The sequence below is a fragment of the Pleurodeles waltl genome, chromosome 3_1 (assembly GCF_031143425.1).
Source record: "Pleurodeles waltl isolate 20211129_DDA chromosome 3_1, aPleWal1.hap1.20221129, whole genome shotgun sequence".
In the NCBI taxonomy this organism is placed as follows: Eukaryota; Metazoa; Chordata; class Amphibia; order Caudata; family Salamandridae; genus Pleurodeles; species Pleurodeles waltl.
The window spans coordinates 637,056,326-637,078,993 of NC_090440.1; the positions used below are offsets into that span (position 1 = coordinate 637,056,326).

Consider the following 22,668-nt stretch of genomic DNA (forward strand, 5'->3'; position numbering starts at 1 on the left):
CACAGGCCCTTGCACACACATCCCGCATCTGCCACACTGGAGACTGATTGTTTTCCTACACCGCCGCTATGGCCTGGAACTCCCTACCTCTCCACCTTTGAACAGCACCAACCCTGACAGAGTTGTAGAAAAAGCTGACCTAGCTTTTTGACAGAGACAAGGCACCATAGGACCCATGGACCCTCAGGTGTGGCAGTATATGCTGTGAAGCCATTGATGCATGCACTGTATGAGACCACTGACTCCTGTCACTAGGCCCTTGATGCATGTCATCTATCGGATTATTGTCACCTGGTATTCTGACTGTTCAGTATCAATTGCGTTATGCCACTGTTATTAGTATAATTTTTCTCTTCCCTGTGTTGTACCACCAATGGCCATTGCTAGACTTGTGACCCTTTGATGTATGCAGTCTTGCACTAAGCCAGATAAAAACGGCACCTTTCATTACACACAAACACCCAAAATAAGCCAGACCTTATCACATAGGACCATCTGATTTTGGTAGGCCTTTGAATGGAATCTATACCACTGACAAAGCAAGTAGTCCTAAGTGCAAACATTAAGAGGATGTGAAGATGTGGTCCAGATATTGTATTAGCTCTCTGCATATTCTTCTGGCCTCACAAACTTCCATTTTCTTATCTTTTACATTATTTTCCAACGTACTATTTTTATATATTTTAGCACATGTAAAAAAATGTTATAAATCATTTATCAGTTATTGTTGGTACTGTTAGAGCTTTCAAACTTCAAGAGGGAACTTCCTTTTTAAGTCTGAAAGCTTTATTTAGTAAAAATCATACATGAACAGCTTCATAAAAAGTAATTATCACTGAGGTTAAATAACACTATCTTAAAAATATCATATAGTAGTATAATGTCACAATTCATTGGTAATGATAAAATAAGAATACTTTTTATTGTAAGACTTAGAGGAGAGAAATTTATGAACGGAAGGATTCCTAACATTAACAGTATTATAAAAAGGTGAAGTGTAGGGTGAAGACGAATGGGGAGTGGGAGGAAAGAACAACACTGGATTCTTGATAATAAAATATACAATGTCTACACAACTGAGAGAACACAATATAAAACCTCTTAAAAATCATGAGTCTAAGATAACAGAGAGCATATAATATTTATGGAGGTTTCAAATATCATTTAAACCATGTCTTAAAACCTTGTTGTGGGTGAATGCACAGCTTTTCATTTATTAAATAGCAATACTAAGGTACATGTGTGGTATCAAGCCTATAGTGAGCACAGACCTAAGACCACCACACCTTAAAGGAAACATTTGAAAGATGTTCCCAATTACTGGTCATTTCCTGAAAGGCAATTGCTATCAATACATCAGTTAAAATGCTACCAGAATTATCTTGGGTTCAGATATCTGCCAATCTACCACATGTAATCATGTATGGGTAATTAATCTGAAAAAATCATGAAATTGTTGCCAAAGTCTCTCCCGATTAATTCAATACTTGCACAGAGAAATAAATCATAATGTGTATCATTACTGGGCCAACATTTAGAATCAGGAAAAATGCATTTATCTATAAGGGTGACATTAATGCAACAAGCAGGTGTTCATAAAGAAATACATTTTTGTAATGCTCAAAGCTCTTGATGTTTTTTGTAGCTTATTCCAAACTTTACTATTAAAAAAACACACACCAGCACACATTCAGATCTTGTTCCCAATATAATTACATGTTCGATTCTGGCCTAAACATAGCGAAGGATGCATGACATTTGTGCATAACTGCAGATTTAGGATTATATAATAACAGAGGCATCATATTTTTATTAAAAAAACATAAAGTATTTGACTATAACAAAGAATTATCCACAACTATCTTTGATATTTATTCAAATTTAGTTCTATATGATAGTGGACACCAAAATGCAAATTGAAAATGTGGGCGAGGTAGAGGTGTGAAATCATAAAAGAATTGGTCAACCTTCAATATATTTTATTCCTCCAGGAATTCCCCCAAAAAATATTTTATTAATTTTAATGGCCTTATTATACAAGACCGATGATTGAAGAAACGTTACTACGTTACTATGTTTAAATTAAGAATAACAGAGTTTGCACATGAATTTAAGTATAGCAGTAGAAAACTTGGGAGAAGTAAAAAATAAACATTATTTAAAACAAAAAGGATGAATGAAAGATTCTTCAACATCAGCCCATAATGGAAGGAAATGAGATAGCATTATTTATTAACCAATAGGATCATATTGTCAAACAAGACAATCTTAGCTTTTTATTATTCCATAAAAATTTAGAGAGCACGGAGTCTATTATGAGATATAGAATATTAACTAGAGCCTTATAAATAGTATATACAATAAGGGGAGGAAGCATCAAATGGAGTCTAATCTATTCCCCCCAAATAAATATACAAAGGATTCAACTTAGCAGTAAAGCCCCCAATGTGAGTCCTTATATAAACAGTAGCTACTGAGAAAAGAGACCAGGAGAGGGGTACAAACTCTCTTCACATGCCTCCGCCGAGTAATTTATCTGCTTATATAGATTCAAAGGCCCCTCAATGGGCTAAGCTTCTACCTCAGCAAGAAATGAAGAAATTGAAATCGATTCTATTTTACATCAGTTCAAAAACAGGTAACCAGCCATACTTCAAGTAGTCTATTACTTACAATCCAAAATTAGAACAACACATCAGAGTTAGTGTCAATGCTTGTGTAAAGAGGTGTTACTGTGAGCGCACAGTCTCTCCAAATGTGAAATATGGGTAGCCAAGGGAGAATTTGCTAACCCTGGCTTGCTCTTTTGTAGTCCTGCCTCTGCCCTTGTTACCCATGGCCTTGAATGTCATGAAAGCATACAGGAGAGGTTCTCTTTGAACAGTTTACTTTCCTTAATGTCCAGGCCTTGTACAAAACCTAATCGTCATCAGCAGATAGGAGGTTGTGACCCTCTCTGGATAAGGCAGTGTCTGCACTGTGATATCATCAGGGAAGAACATGCATGAAGTCATATTTATAACTTCTGGCATTTTGTTGAATGAACGTTCATGAAATTCTTATTCAAAACATTAGCACTTTGCTATTGCCTTTAATGATAAGGAATTTATTGATCTATTAATAATCAAAAAAGCACTGAAAAAATTCTCACAGGTGCTTTATTTGAACTGAAATATTATATTTCACTAATGGGAGATATCTGCTTGTTCTTATTTTCAGCATGCCTTTGTGTCAATGAGGGGAAGATCTACAAATACAAGGAGTTAATCGACCATACAACGGACAACATTGGTGGTTGCTTCAATATCACCTGTGGTGCCAACGGGACAGTAAACAGAATCTACTATGCTTGCCCTCCACTTCTACCACAATCTATATTAACTACAACCACCACAGAGTCCAGTGTACCTCCCTTGAGCTCAACAGTGGCCTTCTCAGGTAAAATATATACTTGATTAACAATAATGAAGCTTGTCCAAAAGCTAGCAAGACCCGTGTTGCCTTTAAATGAGAACCATGGTATGCTTCTTTGGTGTGACAAAGCCCTGTGCATTTGTAGGTGATTAGCACAACCGCGTGTCTACCTCGCATGTGGCACTGCATGTCCTTAATCACTTTTTGTACACTTTGCTATGCATTAACACATCACCAAAAGCATTAGTGGTGCCTCAAAACAAATGTCATCTAATTTCAAAGACAATTTGGATGATTGCTCTAGCAACTCACAACCTTTTCCTTACCTGCCCCCCACGTTATTATGCATCTGATAAATCTAACTTCACCTCTTTTCATTCAAAAACGAAAGATGATCTGTCAAGTGTGATTTCAAAAACAAAAGTGTATGACTAGCTAGCAGAACCCTGAGATACTTCATTTCTCAGCATTTAATTTGTGTATCTCATCTATGGAAAATGGAGGAGACGAAAAGCTTAATTGTTCAGCAGGTTAATCTCTAGCATCATGAAACATGCCTTTATTCCTTCTTGCTCAAAGAATCCTTCAGATGATCCAAGGATCCATCTTAACTCTTTACCGCTTTTTAACACACCCTACCCCAATAAGACTATAGAATGGGTGATCCATGCTCCAAGATACCTAGAATTAGATAACCTCTTACTCACCCATCAATTCAAGTTCAGGTGAGCCTGGGCCACAGAACCACTGTGTCTGATTGTGGATGATAACAGAAACTTAGTTCTTATACTCCTTGAAATGTTAGCAAGCTATAACAGCATGATCACAACTTCCTAAACAAAGAAATAGGCCACTGTTAAGGGATATACCCTAGAACAGACCTGATCTTTCCTCTCCAGATGCAATCACCTACTTACTATTGGGTCAATGGAATCCTCAGCACCTAAAGTTACATGCAGACTCTATAGGGTTCCTCCCTTTCTTGTCATGTTTTTAATATCTATGTGACCATTTAACAAGCTGTTTTAACAGTATCATGAGAATCAAGGTGAAAAAACAGAGCAATGAACCAGACTAACATTACACGTTTATGCCTTGCTTTCTAGTGGATAGAAAAGACCTTCTATAATTGAATGGCACAAGAGCCAAGATTGAGGCACTCGATGGAACAGAATCCATCTCACTCTTATTTTAATGTTCTTCCGTCTTAGGTGCCATGCCTTGTACAATGTGGAAAATAGAACATCTCTGAGTTGTATCCTATTCCCAAATATTCTTCAAATCAATGCAGTGGTCAAAAGACTCAATTTGCAGTTCTCCCTTCTGAAAAGATTGAAATCACTTCTCCTTCTGATTAATGGGTGTAATTCGTTTAAGCCATGATGATGCCATGCTTTGAATAATGCAACATCTTTTACGCTGCACCTAAAGAAACACCTTGACCACTTTCAGTCATTGTAAAAACAAACAGCTAGGCTGCACATAACATTGAACCTGCAAATGCAGCACACCAGCCCTGAAAGTTCTACATTGTGACAATGTGTGGATCAAGGTCAAAGTCATCTCCACTGTCCTGAAGGCCTATGGCTGCAAAGGATCACATACTTACTCTCCAATACTCACCAAATCCTGAATTTGGCATGGACAAATTCCAATACCTAGTGCACCTTTAAATGGTTGGAAACTGAAGATGTTTGGAAGTCCAGTGAAAAGCTAACTCCATGCTGAAGGCTGAGCAAAATTATATGTGTTTTAGAGAAGGTCTGGAAAATTAACTCTTATAAGTCACCTACAGCTGATCTCCAAATGAATGGGGGTGGTGACTAAGGGCCATATTTATACTTTTTGACGCAAAACTGCGCTAACGCAGTTTTGCGCCCAAAAAATTAGCGCCGGCTTACGCCATTCTGAAGCACCATGCGGGCGCCGTATTTATTGAATGGCGTTAGCCGGCGTTAGCCGACCGGCGCTGCCAGGTGTGCGTGAAAAAAAACGACGTACACCAGGCAGCGCCGGCGTAGGGAAAAATGGCGTTTGGGCGTCCCAAAATGGGGCAAGTCAGGCTGAGGCAAAAAAATCGTCTTAACCCGATTTGCGCCATTTTTTGGGGGCGCCCAGACGCCATTAACATGACTCCTGTCTTTGCTAAGACAGGAGTCATGCCCCCTTGCCCAATGGCCATGCCCAGGTGACTTATGTCCCCTGGGCATGGTCATTGGGCATAGTGGCATGTAGGGGGGCACAAATCAGGCCCCCCTATGCCACAAAAAAAAATTAAAAAAAATACTTACCACAACTTACCTTTTCTTCCCTGGGATGGGTCCCTCCATCCTTGGGTGTCCTCCTGGGGTGGGCAACGGTGGTAGGGGGTGTCCTTGGGGCAGGGGAGGGCACCTCTGGGCTCATTCTGAGCCCACAGGTCCCTTAACGCCTGCCCTGACCCAGGCGTTAAAAAGAGGCGCAAATGCGGGGTTTTTTGCCCCGCCCACTCCCGGGCGTCATTTTTGCCCTGGAGTATAAATACCACGCACATGCCTGGGAGTCATTTTTTAAGACGGGAACGCCTACCTTGCATCTCATTAACGCAAGGAAGGTGTTCACGCCAAAAAATGACGCTAACTCCATGAACTTTGGCGCTAGACGCGTCTAACGCCAAAGTATAAATATGGAGTTAGTTTTGCGTCAAATTTGCGTCGAAAAAAACGATGCAAATTCGGCGCAAACGGAGTATAAATATGCCCCTAAGTATTAATGGACTAGCGCTGTCCCTGTACCAAATCAGCTCTCAGTTCCCCATCGTAGCAGCATTCAGACTGTTGTTCTGAAGTAACCGAAGGCAGTGCAAAGTGCTATATAACTAAAAGACATGCTTGGGTGTTAGAAAGCGGCAGTGAAAACAGTTTTATTAATTTGGATAATGATATGCTTAAAAACGTTGGGAATCATGGCTTGCAGGTTCTGACATTCAAAGCCAGAATCCTCCGATTTGCCATCAAAGGAAGGAAGCTAAAGTAAATGAAAAAATACTGTTTCTCTGTGCATATGTATGTATGTGTTTGTGAGTGACTGAGTGAGAGGGTATGTGAGTGTGTGTGAGAATGTCAATGAGAATGAAAGCGTGTGGGGTCAGTTTCAGAGAGTGCATGAATAAATGTGAGTACAAGGGAGAGAGTGGAGTGTGGGTACCTTAGAAAGAGTAAGTGACTGGAAATTGTGGGATAGTGTAGTGATTCATAGGTGTAGATATCAGTGGCATAGTTGCACCAGTGCAAACTCAGTGAATGTGCAATGATGAATATCTGTAACTGTTTTTGTAAGTGAGAGTGAGAACCAGGAAGTATTAGTATGTTTTGCAAAAGGAAGTGAGTTTTTTGTGAGCTAGTGTGAGTGATTATGAGTGTGCTTGTTTGCATGTTTTATGATTGTAAGTCCGCTGTTGGTCATGGCATACTCAATATAATTCTGGGATCATGGCAGCGCCCAAGGTAACATTTTGCCGCTGGCATTGTGGGGATTATTCATGGCATAAATGCATTCCTTGACATATTAAAGGTAATTTTTGGTCTATGTGTAAAAATGCTGGTGCCTGCATACTGGAAGAACTTCTTGGTATGGGGCATCCAGGGGTAAATGCGCATTGGACATGGGAGTTAACTTTTGGTATAAGAGAAGATGTCCAAGCCAAAATACAGACCCTGAAATACTGGAATCAATACTTCATGGTATATGGACAGTAGCAATGGCAAAATCCTGGTGCTTGAATACTGTATGTGATTTGTTTTATATGTTGGTATCCGCAACAAAATGAAGGTAATTCTTAACAGACGGAAAGCTATCAAGGCAAATGTTTTTTAAATTGTGGTGAACTTCTGGCAAGTATTATGCCCCACACTTTGAGAGATTGCCATGCACCACCAGTAGTAAGTGTTCTCTGGTACAATTAAACTAAAATCTGTAATAAGGGTCCTGTTATCAGCATGAATTATCTCTCATATATCAGATTTGGATATATTTCAGAAATGCAACAATTATCAGCTTCACAGTTTCTTAAACTGTCCCTTTTGATATCAAATACAACTTTTCATTTTGCGTAAATAGGTTCAATTCTTCCTAACAAGAGTTTGCCGTATCAGCGCGTGCTCTCGAGAACTACTGAGCAGATGGACATAAAAGTAGTGAAAGGGCTTGATATATATTTATTGGCTGTCCGCAAACTACATTGTAACAGAGGAGTATGCTTGTCGCCAATATAATCGTCCACTGACCTAATTTATAGGTGAGTGGACTAAAGTATGGCAGTAGCAGAGACTGCTTCATTTCCGCCGTGGCCAAACACCTCCGACATCCCCAACGTAGTAAGGGCAGTCAGGGAATCTAGGTGAGTGGGCACATAGCCATTTTTTGCTGCCCGTCACTGCCAGGCAAACCCTAGTTATAATGAGCGGTAAAAAAAAGTAAAAATGCACCCCTAGCCATAGAAGATGGCTCCCATGACGAGAGGGAACATAGATTGTTTTTTCAAAAACAAAAACCCACTTTGGTGTTTTATTTTTGAAAATAATAAAAGTTTAAAAACGTTACCATGACGGAGCCATACGGCTCCAAGAGCCATCTTGAGTGTGATTTCTGTGAATGGTAGAAATGACCGTTAGGCTGACGGACATTTGTAAATTTAGCAGGTGAGTATTCCATCAGAGTGATGGAATAAGTTACTCCGTCACCCTTATGGACTACAATCTGTCTGCCATTTTATAAATTAACCTATTAGCCACTCTCTCACACTCGTGTGTATAGTGAATGTCATACGAAAAGTAATGTTTTCAGGATTTTTTTCTGCTGCTATTAGCATTTCCATTCTTCTATATGCAAGGAGCATCCAATAGGAAATTCACACTTTTTCTGCACAACAAAGGATTTCACGTCAAATATCTAATTATCCACATACCTTATTATCATATATTAAGATTCGATCAGTAGTACCAGAAGAGGCGAAATCCGAGATGGAACATCAAAAAATGCATGCCAGATATATAAAGTAGGTGTATGCGGGAGTTGCGCTTCTTGCCGATTGGATTAAGAATTTGGAGAAAATCATGCAAAAATGATGTGTGAGTACAGCGCGTCCAAGCAGTGAACAGTTTATTAAATGGAATAAGGTACAGCGATGGTGGAGGGGAGAGTGCCTTTCTCCTACTGTCAGCAACAGTACCTCAGCGTCAGTTACTTGGAATGTTTGTACACTTGCACAGGTTCAATACTGTGTACATGTGTTTACAGAGTAGCTTTACCTGCTACCCTGGAAACTTCCCTTACCTCCTTTTTGGGGTCGAGCCTGCGTTGCATGCGCTCGCGCATGGGTATCGCAGTGAGAGTCTTTTGTATTTAGAAAAGGGCTCGGAGCCCTGTCAACTTCACGTCAGTGGTTTTAATTGGTTCGTGGGCTTCCCTAATAAAATCTGCTTGCTTTCATTAGTCGAAGGCACGCATACGTCATGCCTTTTCCGGTGGCTAGCCCTCCTCGAGCGCAGTGACCTAGTACAAAAAACATCCGAGGCTCGCTGTTTTCCATCGGGCTCGTGGACTTCTTTTTCTCAAATTTACGAGCGCGATCTCGCTTGGCAGGAGTCGAGCTCTTTACATAGTTGATTTCTTTTTTTTTGTTGCTTTTTTTGCTTGCCGTGGCTCGTGTATCAGTACGGCGCCCACTTCAGGGACGTCGTGCTTCATGTCTGATATGGCGAAATATTCATATATATAAAATAACACTTAAAATTTGCATACAGGATTCATCAGGTATAATTACAGCTCTGCCATCCTTTGAGATGTTTGAATCTCGGAAATGTTCTTGGTAGAACAACAGCAGCCCTAACAAAACCTCGAGATTAGCCGAAGGAATACCAATTTAGCCAATGTACGAAGTAGACCTCCTTAAATTTCTGCTGCTGAGAGGGAGTGTTGTGTCAGAGGCAAGTTAGGTCAAGATGTAGTCGGACTGCGATTTCTGTGAACCTCGAAAATATATTAAGTAATCAGTGGTATTGCATCAAAGGTTAATTCTTTTGGTATTTCTTTTGAACTCTTCATAACTAAACCCTTACACCCTACCTTCTCCTCCCACGCCTGACCCCAACCGTTAGTACGAATGGCCAGTTGTTAAAAGGGGCATGTCGGCCCTTCTCTGGGTTTCTAACAATGCCCCTTTAAATGTGCCTCATAGAAGCTGCCTAACATGAGCAAACGCGAGACCCGTTGCATTGGGCCTCTCTTTCTTGCTCATGGCGGCAATGGCACTTTGAATTGAATCAAATGTTTTACTTTTCATTTTCTGATTGAGAAAGCTGTGCGAGCATGGTAAGTGGTGGAAAGCACACTTGCCATATTTTCTACTGATTCTTGCTGCTAAAAAAAACAACCCACACTGCTATGTTTAAGTGTTTTTATTTTTTGTTGGGGGGGGGGGGCTTTAACCGTTTTTAACTTCCTCTGAAAGGTTGCTTTACAAGAGGGTTGGGGATAGGCATTTTGGCCGCTTATTGGGCATGTTTAAGTAGGCTGTTGTCTCTCAAGCATTGTTTGTCTTCTGCGACCAGATAATTGCATCTGCACACGCTGGCAGGATCAAAGCGTAGAAAAAGATAAAGTAAAGCAGAGCTTAATCACGAAGAAATACCTATTACGTCCTTGACCTACGGTTCTTGGGGCCAGATGTAGCAAAGGGTTTTTTCCATTCTGTGTCAATGGGAAAATGTGTTAGTACATATGGCCCTTGGTTCTTTTTAATTCCGGGGAAGGTGGTTATTTTGTGTTGATTACAGCCGTAAGTGGGAAGGCAGACGGTTTTCTTGCGCTTGTCACAGAAACGTCTCATTGCCTTGTATGAGATTGTCTATTATCTTATTTCCCAAAGCCATCACGGCCCTGCCCCACAGCTATTAAGGTAATACTGATATTTTGTCAAGAGGAAAAACACGGATCGTTGTATGGCCAAACCTATACACACTGATCGAAGACCAAAACATTAGACAGAATATTGACTAAACAGCTACAAGATAACAGTTTTGCCATTAAGATAACTTGGGTGTCTCTTGCATTCTCTGAACTGAGATAGCACACGTTCTCCAGCTCGAAAATGCACCGTACTCTGGATTATGGTTCATTAACCCCTTCGCTGCCAGGCCTTTTCCCCCTCCTGTGCCGAGCCTTTTTTTTGGCTATTTGGAGCAGTTCGCGCTTAGGCCCTCATAACTTTTTGTTCACATAAGCTACCCATGCCAAATCTGCGTCCTTTTTTTCCAACATCCTAGGGATTCTAGAGGTACCCAGACTTTGTGGGTTCCCCAGAAGGAGGCCAAGAAATTAGCCAAAAAACAGTGAAAATTTCATTTTTTTTTTTAATTTGGAAAAATGGGCTGCAGAAGAAGGCTTGTGGTTTTTTCCCTGAAAAGGGCATCAACAAAGGGTTTGCGGTGATAAAATCACCAGCTTCCCAGCTTTCAGGAACAGGCAGACTTGAATCAGAAAACCCAATTTTTCAACCCAATTTTGGCATTTTACTGGGACATACCCCATTTTAACGATTTTTTGTGCTTTCAGCCTCCTTCCAGTCAGTGACAGAAATGGGCATGAAACCAACGCTGGATCCCATAAACCGCAACATTTCTGAAAAGTAGACAAAATTCTGAATTCAGCAAGGGGTAATTTGTGTAGATCCTACAAGGGTTTCCTACAGAAAATAACAACAGAAAAAGAAAAATATTGAAATTGAGGTGAAAAAAACATCAATTTTTCTCTAAGTTTTACTCTGTAACTTTTTCCTGCAATGTCAGATTTTCGAAAGCAATATACCGTTACGTCTGCTGGACTCTTCTGGTTGCGGGGATATATAGGGCTTGTAGGTTCATCAAGAACTCTAGGTACCCAGAGCCAATAAATGACCTGCACCCTGCAGTGGGTTTTCATTCTATGCCGGGTATACAGCAATTCATTTGCTGAAGTATAAAGAGTAAAAAATAGCTATCAAGAAAACCTTTGTATTTCCAAAATGGGCACAAGATAAGGTGTTGAGAAGCAGTGGTTATTTGCACATCTCTGAATTCCGGGGTGCCCATACTAGCATGTGAATTACAGGGCATTTCTCAAATAGACGTCTTTTTTACACACTGTCTTACATTTGGAAGGGAAAAATGTAGAGAAAGACAAGGGGCAATAACACTTGTTTTGCTATTCTATGTTCCCCCAAGTCTCCCGATAAAAATGATACCTCACTTGTGTGGGAAGGCCTAGCGCCCGCGACAGGAAACGCCCCAAAGCGCAACGTGGACACATCACAGAAAACAGACCTGTTTTTAGCAAAGTGCCTACCTGTAGATTTTGGCCTCTAGCTCAGCCACCACCTAGGGAAACCTACCAAACCTGTGCATTTCTGAAAACTAGAGACCTAGGGGAATCCAAGATGGGGTGATTTGTGTGGCTCGGACCAGGTTCTGTTACCCAGAATACTTTGCAAACCTCAAAATTTGGCTAAAAAAACACATGTTCCTCACATTTCTGTGGCAGAAAGTTCTGGAATCTGAGAGGAGCCACAAATTTCCTTCCACCCAGCGTTCCCCCACGTCTCCCGATAAAAATGATACCTCACTTGTGTGGGTAGGCCTAGCGCCCGCGACAGGAAACACCCCAAAGCGCAATGTGGACACATCACAGAAAACAGACCTGTTTTTAGCAAAGTGCCGACCTGTAGATTTTGGCCTCTAGCTCAGCCGCCACCTAGGGAAACCTACCAAACCTGTGCATTTCTGAAAACTAGAGACCTAGGGGAATCCAAGATGGGGTGATTTGTGTGGCTCGGACAGGTTCTGTTACCCAGAATCCTTTGCAAACCTCAAAATTTGGCTAAAAAAACACATGTTCCTCACATTTCTGTGGCAGAAAGTTCTGGAATCTGAGAGGAGCCACAAATTTCCTTACACCCAGCGTTCCCGCACTTCTCCCGATAAAAAGGATACCTCACTTGTGTGGGTAGGCCTAGCGCCCGCGACAGGAAACACCCCAAAGCACAATGTGGACACATCACAGAAAACAGACCTGTTTTTAGCAAAGTGCCTACCTGTAGATTTTGGCCTCTACCTCAGCCGCCACCTAGGGAAACCTACCAAACCTGTGCATTTCTGAAAACTAGAGACCTAGGGGAATCCAAGATGGGGTGATTTGTGTGGCTCGGACCAGGTTCTGTTACCCAGAATCCTTTGCAAACCTCAAAATTTGGCTAAAAAAACACATGTTCCTCACATTTCTGTGGCAGAAAGTTCTGGAATCTGAGAGGAGCCACAAATTTCCTTCCACCCAGCGTTCCCCCACGTCTCCCGATAAAAATGATACCTCACTTGTGTGGGTAGGCCTAGCGCCCGCGACAGGAAACGCCCCAAAGCGCAACGTGGACACATCACAGAAAACAGACCTGTTTTTAGCAAAGTGCCTACCTGTAGATTTTGGCCTCTAGCTCAGCCGCCACCTAGGGAAACCTACCAAACCTGTGCATTTCTGAAAACTAGAGACCTAGGGGAATCCAAGGAGGGGTGACTGGCGGGGCTCGGACCAGGTTCTGTTACCCAGAATCCTTTGCAAAGCTCAAAAATTGGCTAAAAAAAACATATGTTCCTCACATTTCTGTGGCAGAAAGTTCTGGAATCTGGGAGGAGCCACAAATTTCCTTCCACCCAGCGTTCCCCCAAGTCTCCCGATAAAAATGATACCTCACTTGCGTGGGTAGGCCTAGCGCCCGCGACAGGAAACGCCCCAAAGTGCAACGTGGACACCACCAAAATTTTGGAAGAAAACAGAGGTGTTTTTTGCGAAGTGACTACCTGTAGATTTTGGCCTCTAGCTCAGCCGCCACCTAGGGAAACCTACCAAACCTGTACATTTCTGAAAACTAGAGACCTAGGGGAATCCAAGGAGGGGTGACTGGCGGGGCTCGGACCAGGTTCTGTTACCCAGAATCCTTTGCAAAGCTCAAAAATTGGCTAAAAAAACACATGTTCCTCACATTTCTGTGGCAGAAAGTGCTGGAATCTGAGAGGAGCCACAAATGTCCTTCCACCCAGCGTTCCCCCACGTCTCCCGATAAAAATGATACCTCACTTGTGTGGGTAGGCCTAGCGCCCGCGACAGGAAACGCCCCAAAGCGCAACGTGGACACATCACAGAAAACAGACCTGTTTTTAGCAAAGTGCCTACCTGTAGATTTTGGCCTCTAGCTCAGCCGCCACCTAGGGAAACCTACCAAACCTGTGCATTTCTGAAAACTAGAGACCTAGGGGAATCCAAGGAGGGGTGACTGGCGGGGCTCGGACCAGGTTCTGTTACCCAGAATCCTTTGCAAATCTAAAAAATTGGCTAAAAAAACACATGTTCCTCACATTTCTGTGGCAGAAAGTTCTGGAATCTGGGAGGAGCCACAAATTTCCTTCCACCCAGCGTTCCCCCAAGTCTCCCGATAAAAATGATACCTCACTTGCGTGGGTAGGCCTAGCGCCCGCGACAGGAAACGCCCCAAAGCGCAACGTGGACACCACCAAAATTTTGGAAGAAAACAGAGGTGTTTTTTGCGAAGTGACTACCTGTAGATTTTGGCCTCTAGCTCAGCCGGCACCTAGGGAAACCTACCAAACCTGTACATTTCTGAAAACTAGAGACCTAGGGGAATCCAAGGAGGGGTGACTGGCGGGGCTCGGACCAGGTTCTGTTACCCAGAATCCTTTGCAAAGCTCAAAAATTGGCTAAAAAAACACATGTTCCTCACATTTCTGTGGCAGAAAGTTCTGGAATCCGAGAGGAGCCACAAATTTCCTTCCACCCAGCGTTCCCCCACGTCTCCCGATAAAAATGATACCTCACTTGTGTGGGTAGGCCTAGCGCCCGCGACAGGAAACGCCCCAAAGCGCAACGTGGACACATCACAGAAAACAGACCTGTTTTTAGCAAAGTGCCTACCTGTAGATTTTGGCCTCTAGCTCAGCCGCCACCAAGGGAAACCTACCAAACCTGTGCATTTCTGAAAACTAGAGACCTAGGGGAATCCAAGGAGGGGTGACTGGCGGGGCTCGGACCAGGTTCTGTTACCCAGAATCCTTTGCAAAGCTCAAAAATTGGCTAAAAAAACACATGTTCCTCACATTTCTGTGGCAGAAAGTTCTGGAATCTGGGAGGAGCCACAAATTTCCTTCCACCCAGCGTTCCCCCAAGTCTCCCGATAAAAATGATACCTCACTTGCGTGGGTAGGCGTAGCGCCCGCGACAGGAAACGCCCCAAAGCGCAACGTGGACACCACCAAAATTTTGGAAGAAAACAGAGGTGTTTTTTGCGAAGTGACTACCTGTAGATTTTGGCCTCTAGCTCAGCCGGCACCTAGGGAAACCTACCAAACCTGTACATTTCTGAAAACTAGAGACCTAGGGGAATCCATGGAGGGGTGACTGGCGGGGCTCGGACCAGGTTCTGTTACCCAGAATCCTTTGCAAAGCTCAAAAATTGGCTAAAAAAACACATGTTCCTCACATTTCTGTGGCAGAAAGTGCTGGAATCTGAGAGGAGCCACAAATGTCCTACCACCCAGCGTTCCCCCACGTCTCCCGATAAAAATGATACCTCACTTGTGTGGGTAGGCCTAGCGCCCGCGACAGGAAACGCCCCAAAGCGCAACGTGGACACATCACAGAAAACAGACCTGTTTTTAGCAAAGTGCCTACCTGTAGATTTTGGCCTCTAGCTCAGCCGCCACCTAGGGAAACCTACCAAACCTGTGCATTTCTGAAAACTAGAGACCTAGGGGAATCCAAGGAGGGGTGACTGGCGGGGCTCGGACCAGGTTCTGTTACCCAGAATCCTTTGCAAAGCTCAAAAATTGGCTAAAAAAAACATATGTTCCTCACATTTCTGTGGCAGAAAGTTCTGGAATCTGGGAGGAGCCACAAATTTCCTTCCACCCAGCGTTCCCCCAAGTCTCCCGATAAAAATGATACCTCACTTGCGTGGGTAGGCCTAGCGCCCGCGACAGGAAACGCCCCAAAGCGCAACGTGGACACCACCAAAATTTTGGAAGAAAACAGAGGTGTTTTTTGCGAAGTGACTACCTGTAGATTTTGGCCTCTAGCTCAGCCGGCACCTAGGGAAACCTACCAAACCTGTACATTTCTGAAAACTAGAGACCTAGGGGAATCCAAGGAGGGGTGACTGGCGGGGCTCGGACCAGGTTCTGTTACCCAGAATCCTTTCCAAAGCTCTAAAATTGGCTAAAAAAAAACATGTTCCTCACATTTCTGTGGCAGAAAGTGCTGGAATCTGAGAGGAGCCACAAATGTCCTTCCACCCAGCGTTCCCCCACGTCTCCCGATAAAAATGATACCTCACTTGTGTGGGTAGGCCTAGCGCCCGCGACAGGAAACGCCCCAAAGCGCAACGTGGACACATCACAGAAAACAGACCTGTTTTTAGCAAAGTGCCTACCTGTAGATTTTGGCCTCTAGCTCAGCCGCCACCTAGGGAAACCTACCAAACCTGTGCATTTCTGAAAACTAGAGACCTAGGGGAATCCAAGGAGGGGTGACTGGCGGGGCTCGGACCAGGTTCTGTTACCCAGAATCCTTTGCAAATCTAAAAAATTGGCTAAAAAAACACATGTTCCTCACATTTCTGTGGCAGAAAGTTCTGGAATCTGGGAGGAGCCACAAATTTCCTTCCACCCAGCGTTCCCCCAAGTCTCCCGATAAAAATGATACCTCACTTGCGTGGGTAGGCCTAGCGCCCGCGACAGGAAACGCCCCAAAGCGCAACGTGGACACCACCAAAATTTTGGAAGAAAACAGAGGTGTTTTTTGCGAAGTGACTACCTGTAGATTTTGGCCTCTAGCTCAGCCGGCACCTAGGGAAACCTACCAAACCTGTACATTTCTGAAAACTAGAGACCTAGGGGAATCCAAGGAGGGGTGACTGGCGGGGCTCGGACCAGGTTCTGTTACCCAGAATCCTTTGCAAAGCTCTAAAATTGGCTAAAAAAAAACATGTTCCTCACATTTCTGTGGCAGAAAGTGCTGGAATCTGAGAGGAGCCACAAATGTCCTTCCACCCAGCGTTCCCCCACGTCTCCCGATAAAAATGATACCTCACTTGTGTGGGTAGGCCTAGCGCCCCCGACAGGAAACGCCCCAAAGCGCAACGTGGACACATCACAGAAAACAGACCTGTTTTTAGCAAAGTGCCTACCTGTAGATTTTGGCCTCTAGCTCAGCCGCCACCTAGGGAAACCTACCAAACCTGTGCATTTCTGAAAACTAGAGACCTAGGGGAATCCAAGGAGGGGTGACTGGCGGGGCTCGGACCAGGTTCTGTTACCCAGAATCCTTTGCAAATCTAAAAAATTGGCTAAAAAAACACATGTTCCTCACATTTCTGTGGCAGAAAGTTCTGGAATCTGGGAGGAGCCACAAATTTCCTTCCACCCAGCGTTCCCCCAAGTCTCCCGATAAAAATGATACCTCACTTGCGTGGGTAGGCCTAGCGCCCGCGACAGGAAACGCCCCAAAGCGCAACGTGGACACCACCAAAATTTTGGAAGAAAACAGAGGTGTTTTTTGCGAAGTGACTACCTGTAGATTTTGGCCTCTAGCTCAGCCGGCACCTAGGGAAACCTACCAAACCTGTACATTTCTGAAAACTAGAGACCTAGGGGAATCCAAGGAGGGGTGACTGGCGGGGCTCGGACCAGGTTCTGTTACCCAGAATCCTTTGCAAAGCTCAAAAATTGGCTAAAAAAAACACATGTTCCTCACATTTCTGTGGCAGAAAGTTCTGGAATCTGTGAGGAGCCACAAATTTCCTTCCACCCAGCGTTCCCCCACGTCTCCCGATAAAAATGATACCTCACTTGTGTGGGTAGGCCTAGCGCCCGCGACAGGAAACGCCCCAAAGCGCAACGTGGACACATCACAGAAAACAGACCTGTTTTTAGCAAAGTGCCTACCTGTAGATTTTGGCCTCTAGCTCAGCCGCCACCTAGGGAAACCTACCAAACCTGTGCATTTCTGAAAACTAGAGACCTAGGGGAATCTAAGGAGGGGTGACTGGCGGGGCTCGGACCAGGTTCTGTTACCCAGAATCCTTTGCAAAGCTCAAAAATTGGCTAAAAAAAACACATGTTCCTCACATTTCTGTGGCAGAAAGTTCTGGAATCTGTGAGGAGCCACAAATTTCCTTCCACCCAGCGTTCCCCCAAGTCTCCCGATAAAAATGATACCTCACTTGCGTGGGTAGGCCTAGCGCCCGCGACAGGAAACGCCCCAAAGCGCAACGTGGACACCACCAAAATTTTGGAAGAAAACAGAGGTGTTTTTTGCGAAGTGACTACCTGTAGATTTTGGCCTGTAGCTCAGCCGGCACCTAGGGAAACCTACTAAACCTGTACATTTCTGAAAACTAGAGACATAGGGGAATCCAAGGAGGGGTGACTGGCGGGGCTCGGACCAGGTTCTGTTACCCAGAATCCTTTGCAAAGCTCAAAAATTGGCTAAAAAAACACATGTTCCTCACATTTCTGTGGCAGAAAGTTCTGGAATCCGAGAGGAGCCACAAATTTCCTTCCACCCAGCGTTCCCCCACGTCTCCCGATAAAAATGATACCTCACTTGTGTGGGTTGGCCTAGCGCCCGCGACAGGAAACGCCCCAAAGCGCAACGTGGACACATCACAGAAAACAGACCTGTTTTTAGCAAAGTGCCTACCTGTAGATTTTGGCCTCTAGCTCAGCCGCCACCTAGGGAAACCTACCAAACCTGTGCATTTCTGAAAACTAGAGACCTAGGGGAATCCAAGGAGGGGTGACTGGCGGGGCTCGGACCAGGTTCTGTTACCCAGAATCCTTTGCAAAGCTCAAAAATTGGCTAAAAAAAACACATGTTCCTCACATTTCTGTGGCAGAAAATTCTGGAATCTGGGAGGAGCCACAAATTTCCTTCCACCCAGCGTTCCCCCAAGTCTCCCGATAAAAATGATACCTCACTTGCGTGGGTAGGCCTAGCGCCCGCGACAGGAAACGCCCCAAAGCGCAACGTGGACACCACCAAAATTTTGGAAGAAAACAGAGGTGTTTTTTGCGAAGTGACTACCTGTAGATTTTGGCCTCTAGCTCAGCCGGCACCTAGGGAAACCTACCAAACCTGTACATTTCTGAAAACTAGAGACCTAGGGGAATCCAAGGAGGGGTGACTGGCGGGGCTCGGACCAGGTTCTGTTACCCAGAATCCTTTGCAAAGCTCAAAAATTGGCTAAAAAAACACATGTTCCTCACATTTCTGTGGCAGAAAGTGCTGGAATCAGAGAGGAGCCACAAATGTCCTTCCACCCAGCGTTCCCCCACGTCTCCCGATAAAAATGATACCTCACTTGTGTGGGTGGGCCTAGCGCCCGCGACAGGAAACGCCCCAAAGCGCAACGTGGACACATCACAGAAAACAGACCTGTTTTTAGCAAAGTGCCTACCTGTAGATTTTGGCCTCTAGCTCAGCCGCCACCTAGGGAAACCTACCAAACCTGTGCATTTCTGAAAACTAGAGACCTAGGGGAATCCAAGGAGGGGTGACTGGCGGGGCTCGGACCAGGTTCTGTTACCCAGAATCCTTTGCAAAGCTCAAAAATTGGCTAAAAAAACACATGTTCCTCACATTTCTGTGGCAGAAAGTTCTGGAATCTGGCAGGAGCCACAAATTTCCTACCACCCAGCGTTCCCCCAAGTCTCCCGATAAAAATGATACCTCACTTGCGTGGGTAGGCCTAGCGCCCGCGACAGGAAACGCCCCAAAGCGCAACGTGGACACCACCAAAATTTTGGAAGAAAACAGAGGTGTTTTTTGCGAAGTGACTACCTGTAGATTTTGGCCTCTAGCTCAGCCGGCACCTAGGGAAACCTACCAAACCTGTACATTTCTGAAAACTAGAGACCTAGGGGAATCCAAGGAGGGGTGACTGGCGGGGCTCGGACCAGGTTCTGTTACCCAGAATCCTTTGCAAAGCTCAAAAATTGGCTAAAAAAACACATGTTCCTCACATTTCTGTGGCAGAAAGTTCTGGAATCTGAGAGGAGCCACAAATTTCCTTCCACCCAGCGTTCCCCCACGTCTCCCGATAAAAATGATACCTCACTTGTGTGGGTAGGCCTAGCGCCCGCGACAGGAAACGCCCCAAAGCGCAACGTGGACACATCACAGAAAACAGACCTGTTTTTAGCAAAGTGCCTACCTGTAGATTTTGGCCTCTAGCTCAGCCGCCACCTAGGGAAACCTACCAAACCTGTGCATTTCTGAAAACTAGAGACCTAGGGGAATCCAAGGAGGGGTGACTGGCGGGGCTCGGACCAGGTTCTGTTACCCAGAATCCTTTGCAAAGCTAAAAAATTGGCTAAAAAAAACACATGTTCCTCACATTTCTGTGGCAGAAAGTTCTGGAATCTGTGAGGAGCCACAAATTTCCTTCCACCCAGCGTTCCCCCAAGTCTCCCGATAAAAATGATACCTCACTTGCGTGGGTAGGCCTAGCGCCCGCGACAGGAAACGCCCCAAAGCGCAACGTGGACACCACCAAAATTTTGGAAGAAAACAGAGGTGTTTTTTGCGAAGTGACTACCTGTAGATTTTGGCCTCTAGCTCAGCCGGCACCTAGGGAAACCTACCAAACCTGTGCATTTCTGAAAACTAGAGACCTAGGGGAATCCAAGGAGGGGTGACTGGCGGGGATCGGACCAGGTTCTGTTACCCAGAATCCTTTGCAAAGCTCAAAATTTGGCTAAAAAAACACATGTTCCTCACATTTCTGTGGCAGAAAGTTCTGGAATCTGAGAGGAGCCACAAATTTCCTTCCACCCAGCGTTCCCCCACGTCTCCCGATAAAAATGATACCTCACTTGTGTGGGTAGGCCTAGCGCCCGCGACAGGAAACGCCCCAAAGCGCAACGTGGACACATCACAGAAAACAGACCTGTTTTTAGCAAAGTGCCTACCTGTAGATTTTGGCCTCTAGCTCAGCCGCCACCTAGGGAAACCTACCAAACCTGTGCATTTCTGAAAACTAGAGACCTAGGGGAATCCAAGATGTGGTGACTTGAGGGGCTCTGACCAGGTTCTGTTACCCAGAATCCTTTCCAAACCTCAAATTTTGGCTAAAAAAACGCATTTTTCACACATTTCGGTGACAGAAAGTTCTGGAATCTGAGTGGAGCCACAAATTTCCTTCCACCCAGCGTTCCCCCAAGTCTCCCGATAAAAATGATACCTCAGTTGTGTGGGTGGGCCAGGTGCCTCCAACAGAATAAGGCCCAAAACTTGTAGAGATACAGGGGATAGTACTGCGAGTTTATAAGGACATATTCTTTTATACATCTTTAGACTGACTCTGCTTTGGGGACCCACATACGTGAGGTGTTATTTTATTTGGGAGACTGAGGGGAACACTGGGGAGTAGGAATTTTGTGCTGGAGTGGTGATCGTACGAAGAAAAGTCAGGAAAATATGCTTTTTTTAAGCACATTTTGAGGTTTACAGAGGAGTCTGGGTAAGAAAATGTTGGGGGATCCACGCAAGCCACTCCTCCCTAGACTCCTTGGGGTGTCTAGTTTTAAAAAATGTCTGGGTTTGGTAGGTTTCCCTAGATGAAGGCCGCACACAGGACCAAAAACATAGGTGCCCTCTCCCCCCCCAAACACAGGTAGTTTTGTAATATATCGTTTTGATGTGCCCACATACGTCCGTGATGTGCCAAACACTAAAATTTTGAAAAGAAACACACTTAGGTTATGTGAAAAAGACCCCTCACCCACCAACCAAGTTGGTGGCATGCTTCATCATCGGGGTCCCACCTGAGGCATCTAGCGTGTCATAGGTGTGCTGCGACGCCTGATTACAGCGGAGCAGGTTTGGTCATTTTTACCACACATACTGGTTGGATTTGGCACGAGGGTGAGTGATGGTTCAGTGGATCAAATTTTACTAACAAGAGCTTTCACAAAAATGAAAAGCACTGTTAGTAACTGAAAGGCAAAAAAATGAACCAATGACTCACAGCTCGTGAGCTGTAAAGCCGCGACAAGGCACCAACCGCTTTACAGTCCATTCACACAACTTTCATACATGACACACACAAGGCCATTCACACCGCCAGCCACGGGCCCAGCACATTACAACACTCACATCGACAGACAGCGCCACTCAAGGGCCCATCACTTACATACGCCCACATGCCTGATACAACAATCACACCAGCTGATGGGAGTGTGTGGACTGGTGTTTGGCTGGCAGTGTGTTGCAGTAGCCAACATCAAGTCAATATGTACAGTCTCAGCCAAGCCCCACTCCACACACAATGGCATCATATTTTTTTTTTTTTTAAACAGAGGAACCCCTAACTAAGTAGAAAGAATTACAAAACAACAAACACAAAAGCTCTAACTAAGAACATGACAGAAATGCTAACCATGAAACTAAACACATGAAAATACAAAACAGACATGAGTTTACACTCATGGTTGTTCCCAGAAATTCTTCTGGGTGTGGTAATTCTTAAAACAAGCACCGACACACAGCCCAGGCTTTGAAGGACAATCTGGGAAGTACATTCGAGACTCCCTCCGGATACCTCTTCGAAAACACACTCTACAGCTGGAAAGTCTTTTTTGGGTGTGGGAGGAATGTGCTCAGCAAAGTGGCGATCTTTCAATCTAGCCACATCCTCCACCACTGCTTCTCTAGGAACTCTGGCCTGTTCCACCACAATAAGGCTCTCTATCACTGACTCCTGAAATTTCACAAATGTCATCTTTGAGTCTGGAGACCTATCCCTAAACACAATAAAAGCATTGAAGGTTGCTAAGTGGAAGAGGTGAAGTGCTAACTTCTTATACCAAACATAAGACTTACGAATAGCAGTATAAGGTTCCAACCTCTGGTCAACTCTATCTACACCTCCCATGTGCTTATTATAATCTAAAATGCACACAGGTTTGCGCACTTCAGCAACCTGGCCCCAAACAGTCACAGGGGAAGTACTCTCATCATGGATGGTACTTAGCATGTAGACATCCCTCTTGTCTGAAAATTTCAAAGCTAGCAGCTCCTCGTTCCGCAAGGCACAGCACTGTCCCCTCTCAAGTTTTTTACAGACAAGCTCCCTTGGATAGCCTTTCCGGTTAGAACGGATTGTGCCACAAGCAACTG

General features: G+C 44.5%; 1 protein-coding gene across 1 annotated transcript in view; it reads left to right on the forward strand.

Annotated features, from left to right (window-relative positions):
- Positions 1–22,668, forward strand: part of LOC138284406 (mucin-2-like) — a 1,072,535-nt gene that overhangs the window by 731,906 nt on the left and 317,961 nt on the right. The window contains exon 29 of the mRNA XM_069223143.1: positions 3,220–3,438. Coding sequence (XP_069079244.1) covers positions 3,220–3,438 — 219 coding nt within the window. The remainder of the gene's footprint in view (positions 1–3,219; positions 3,439–22,668) is intronic.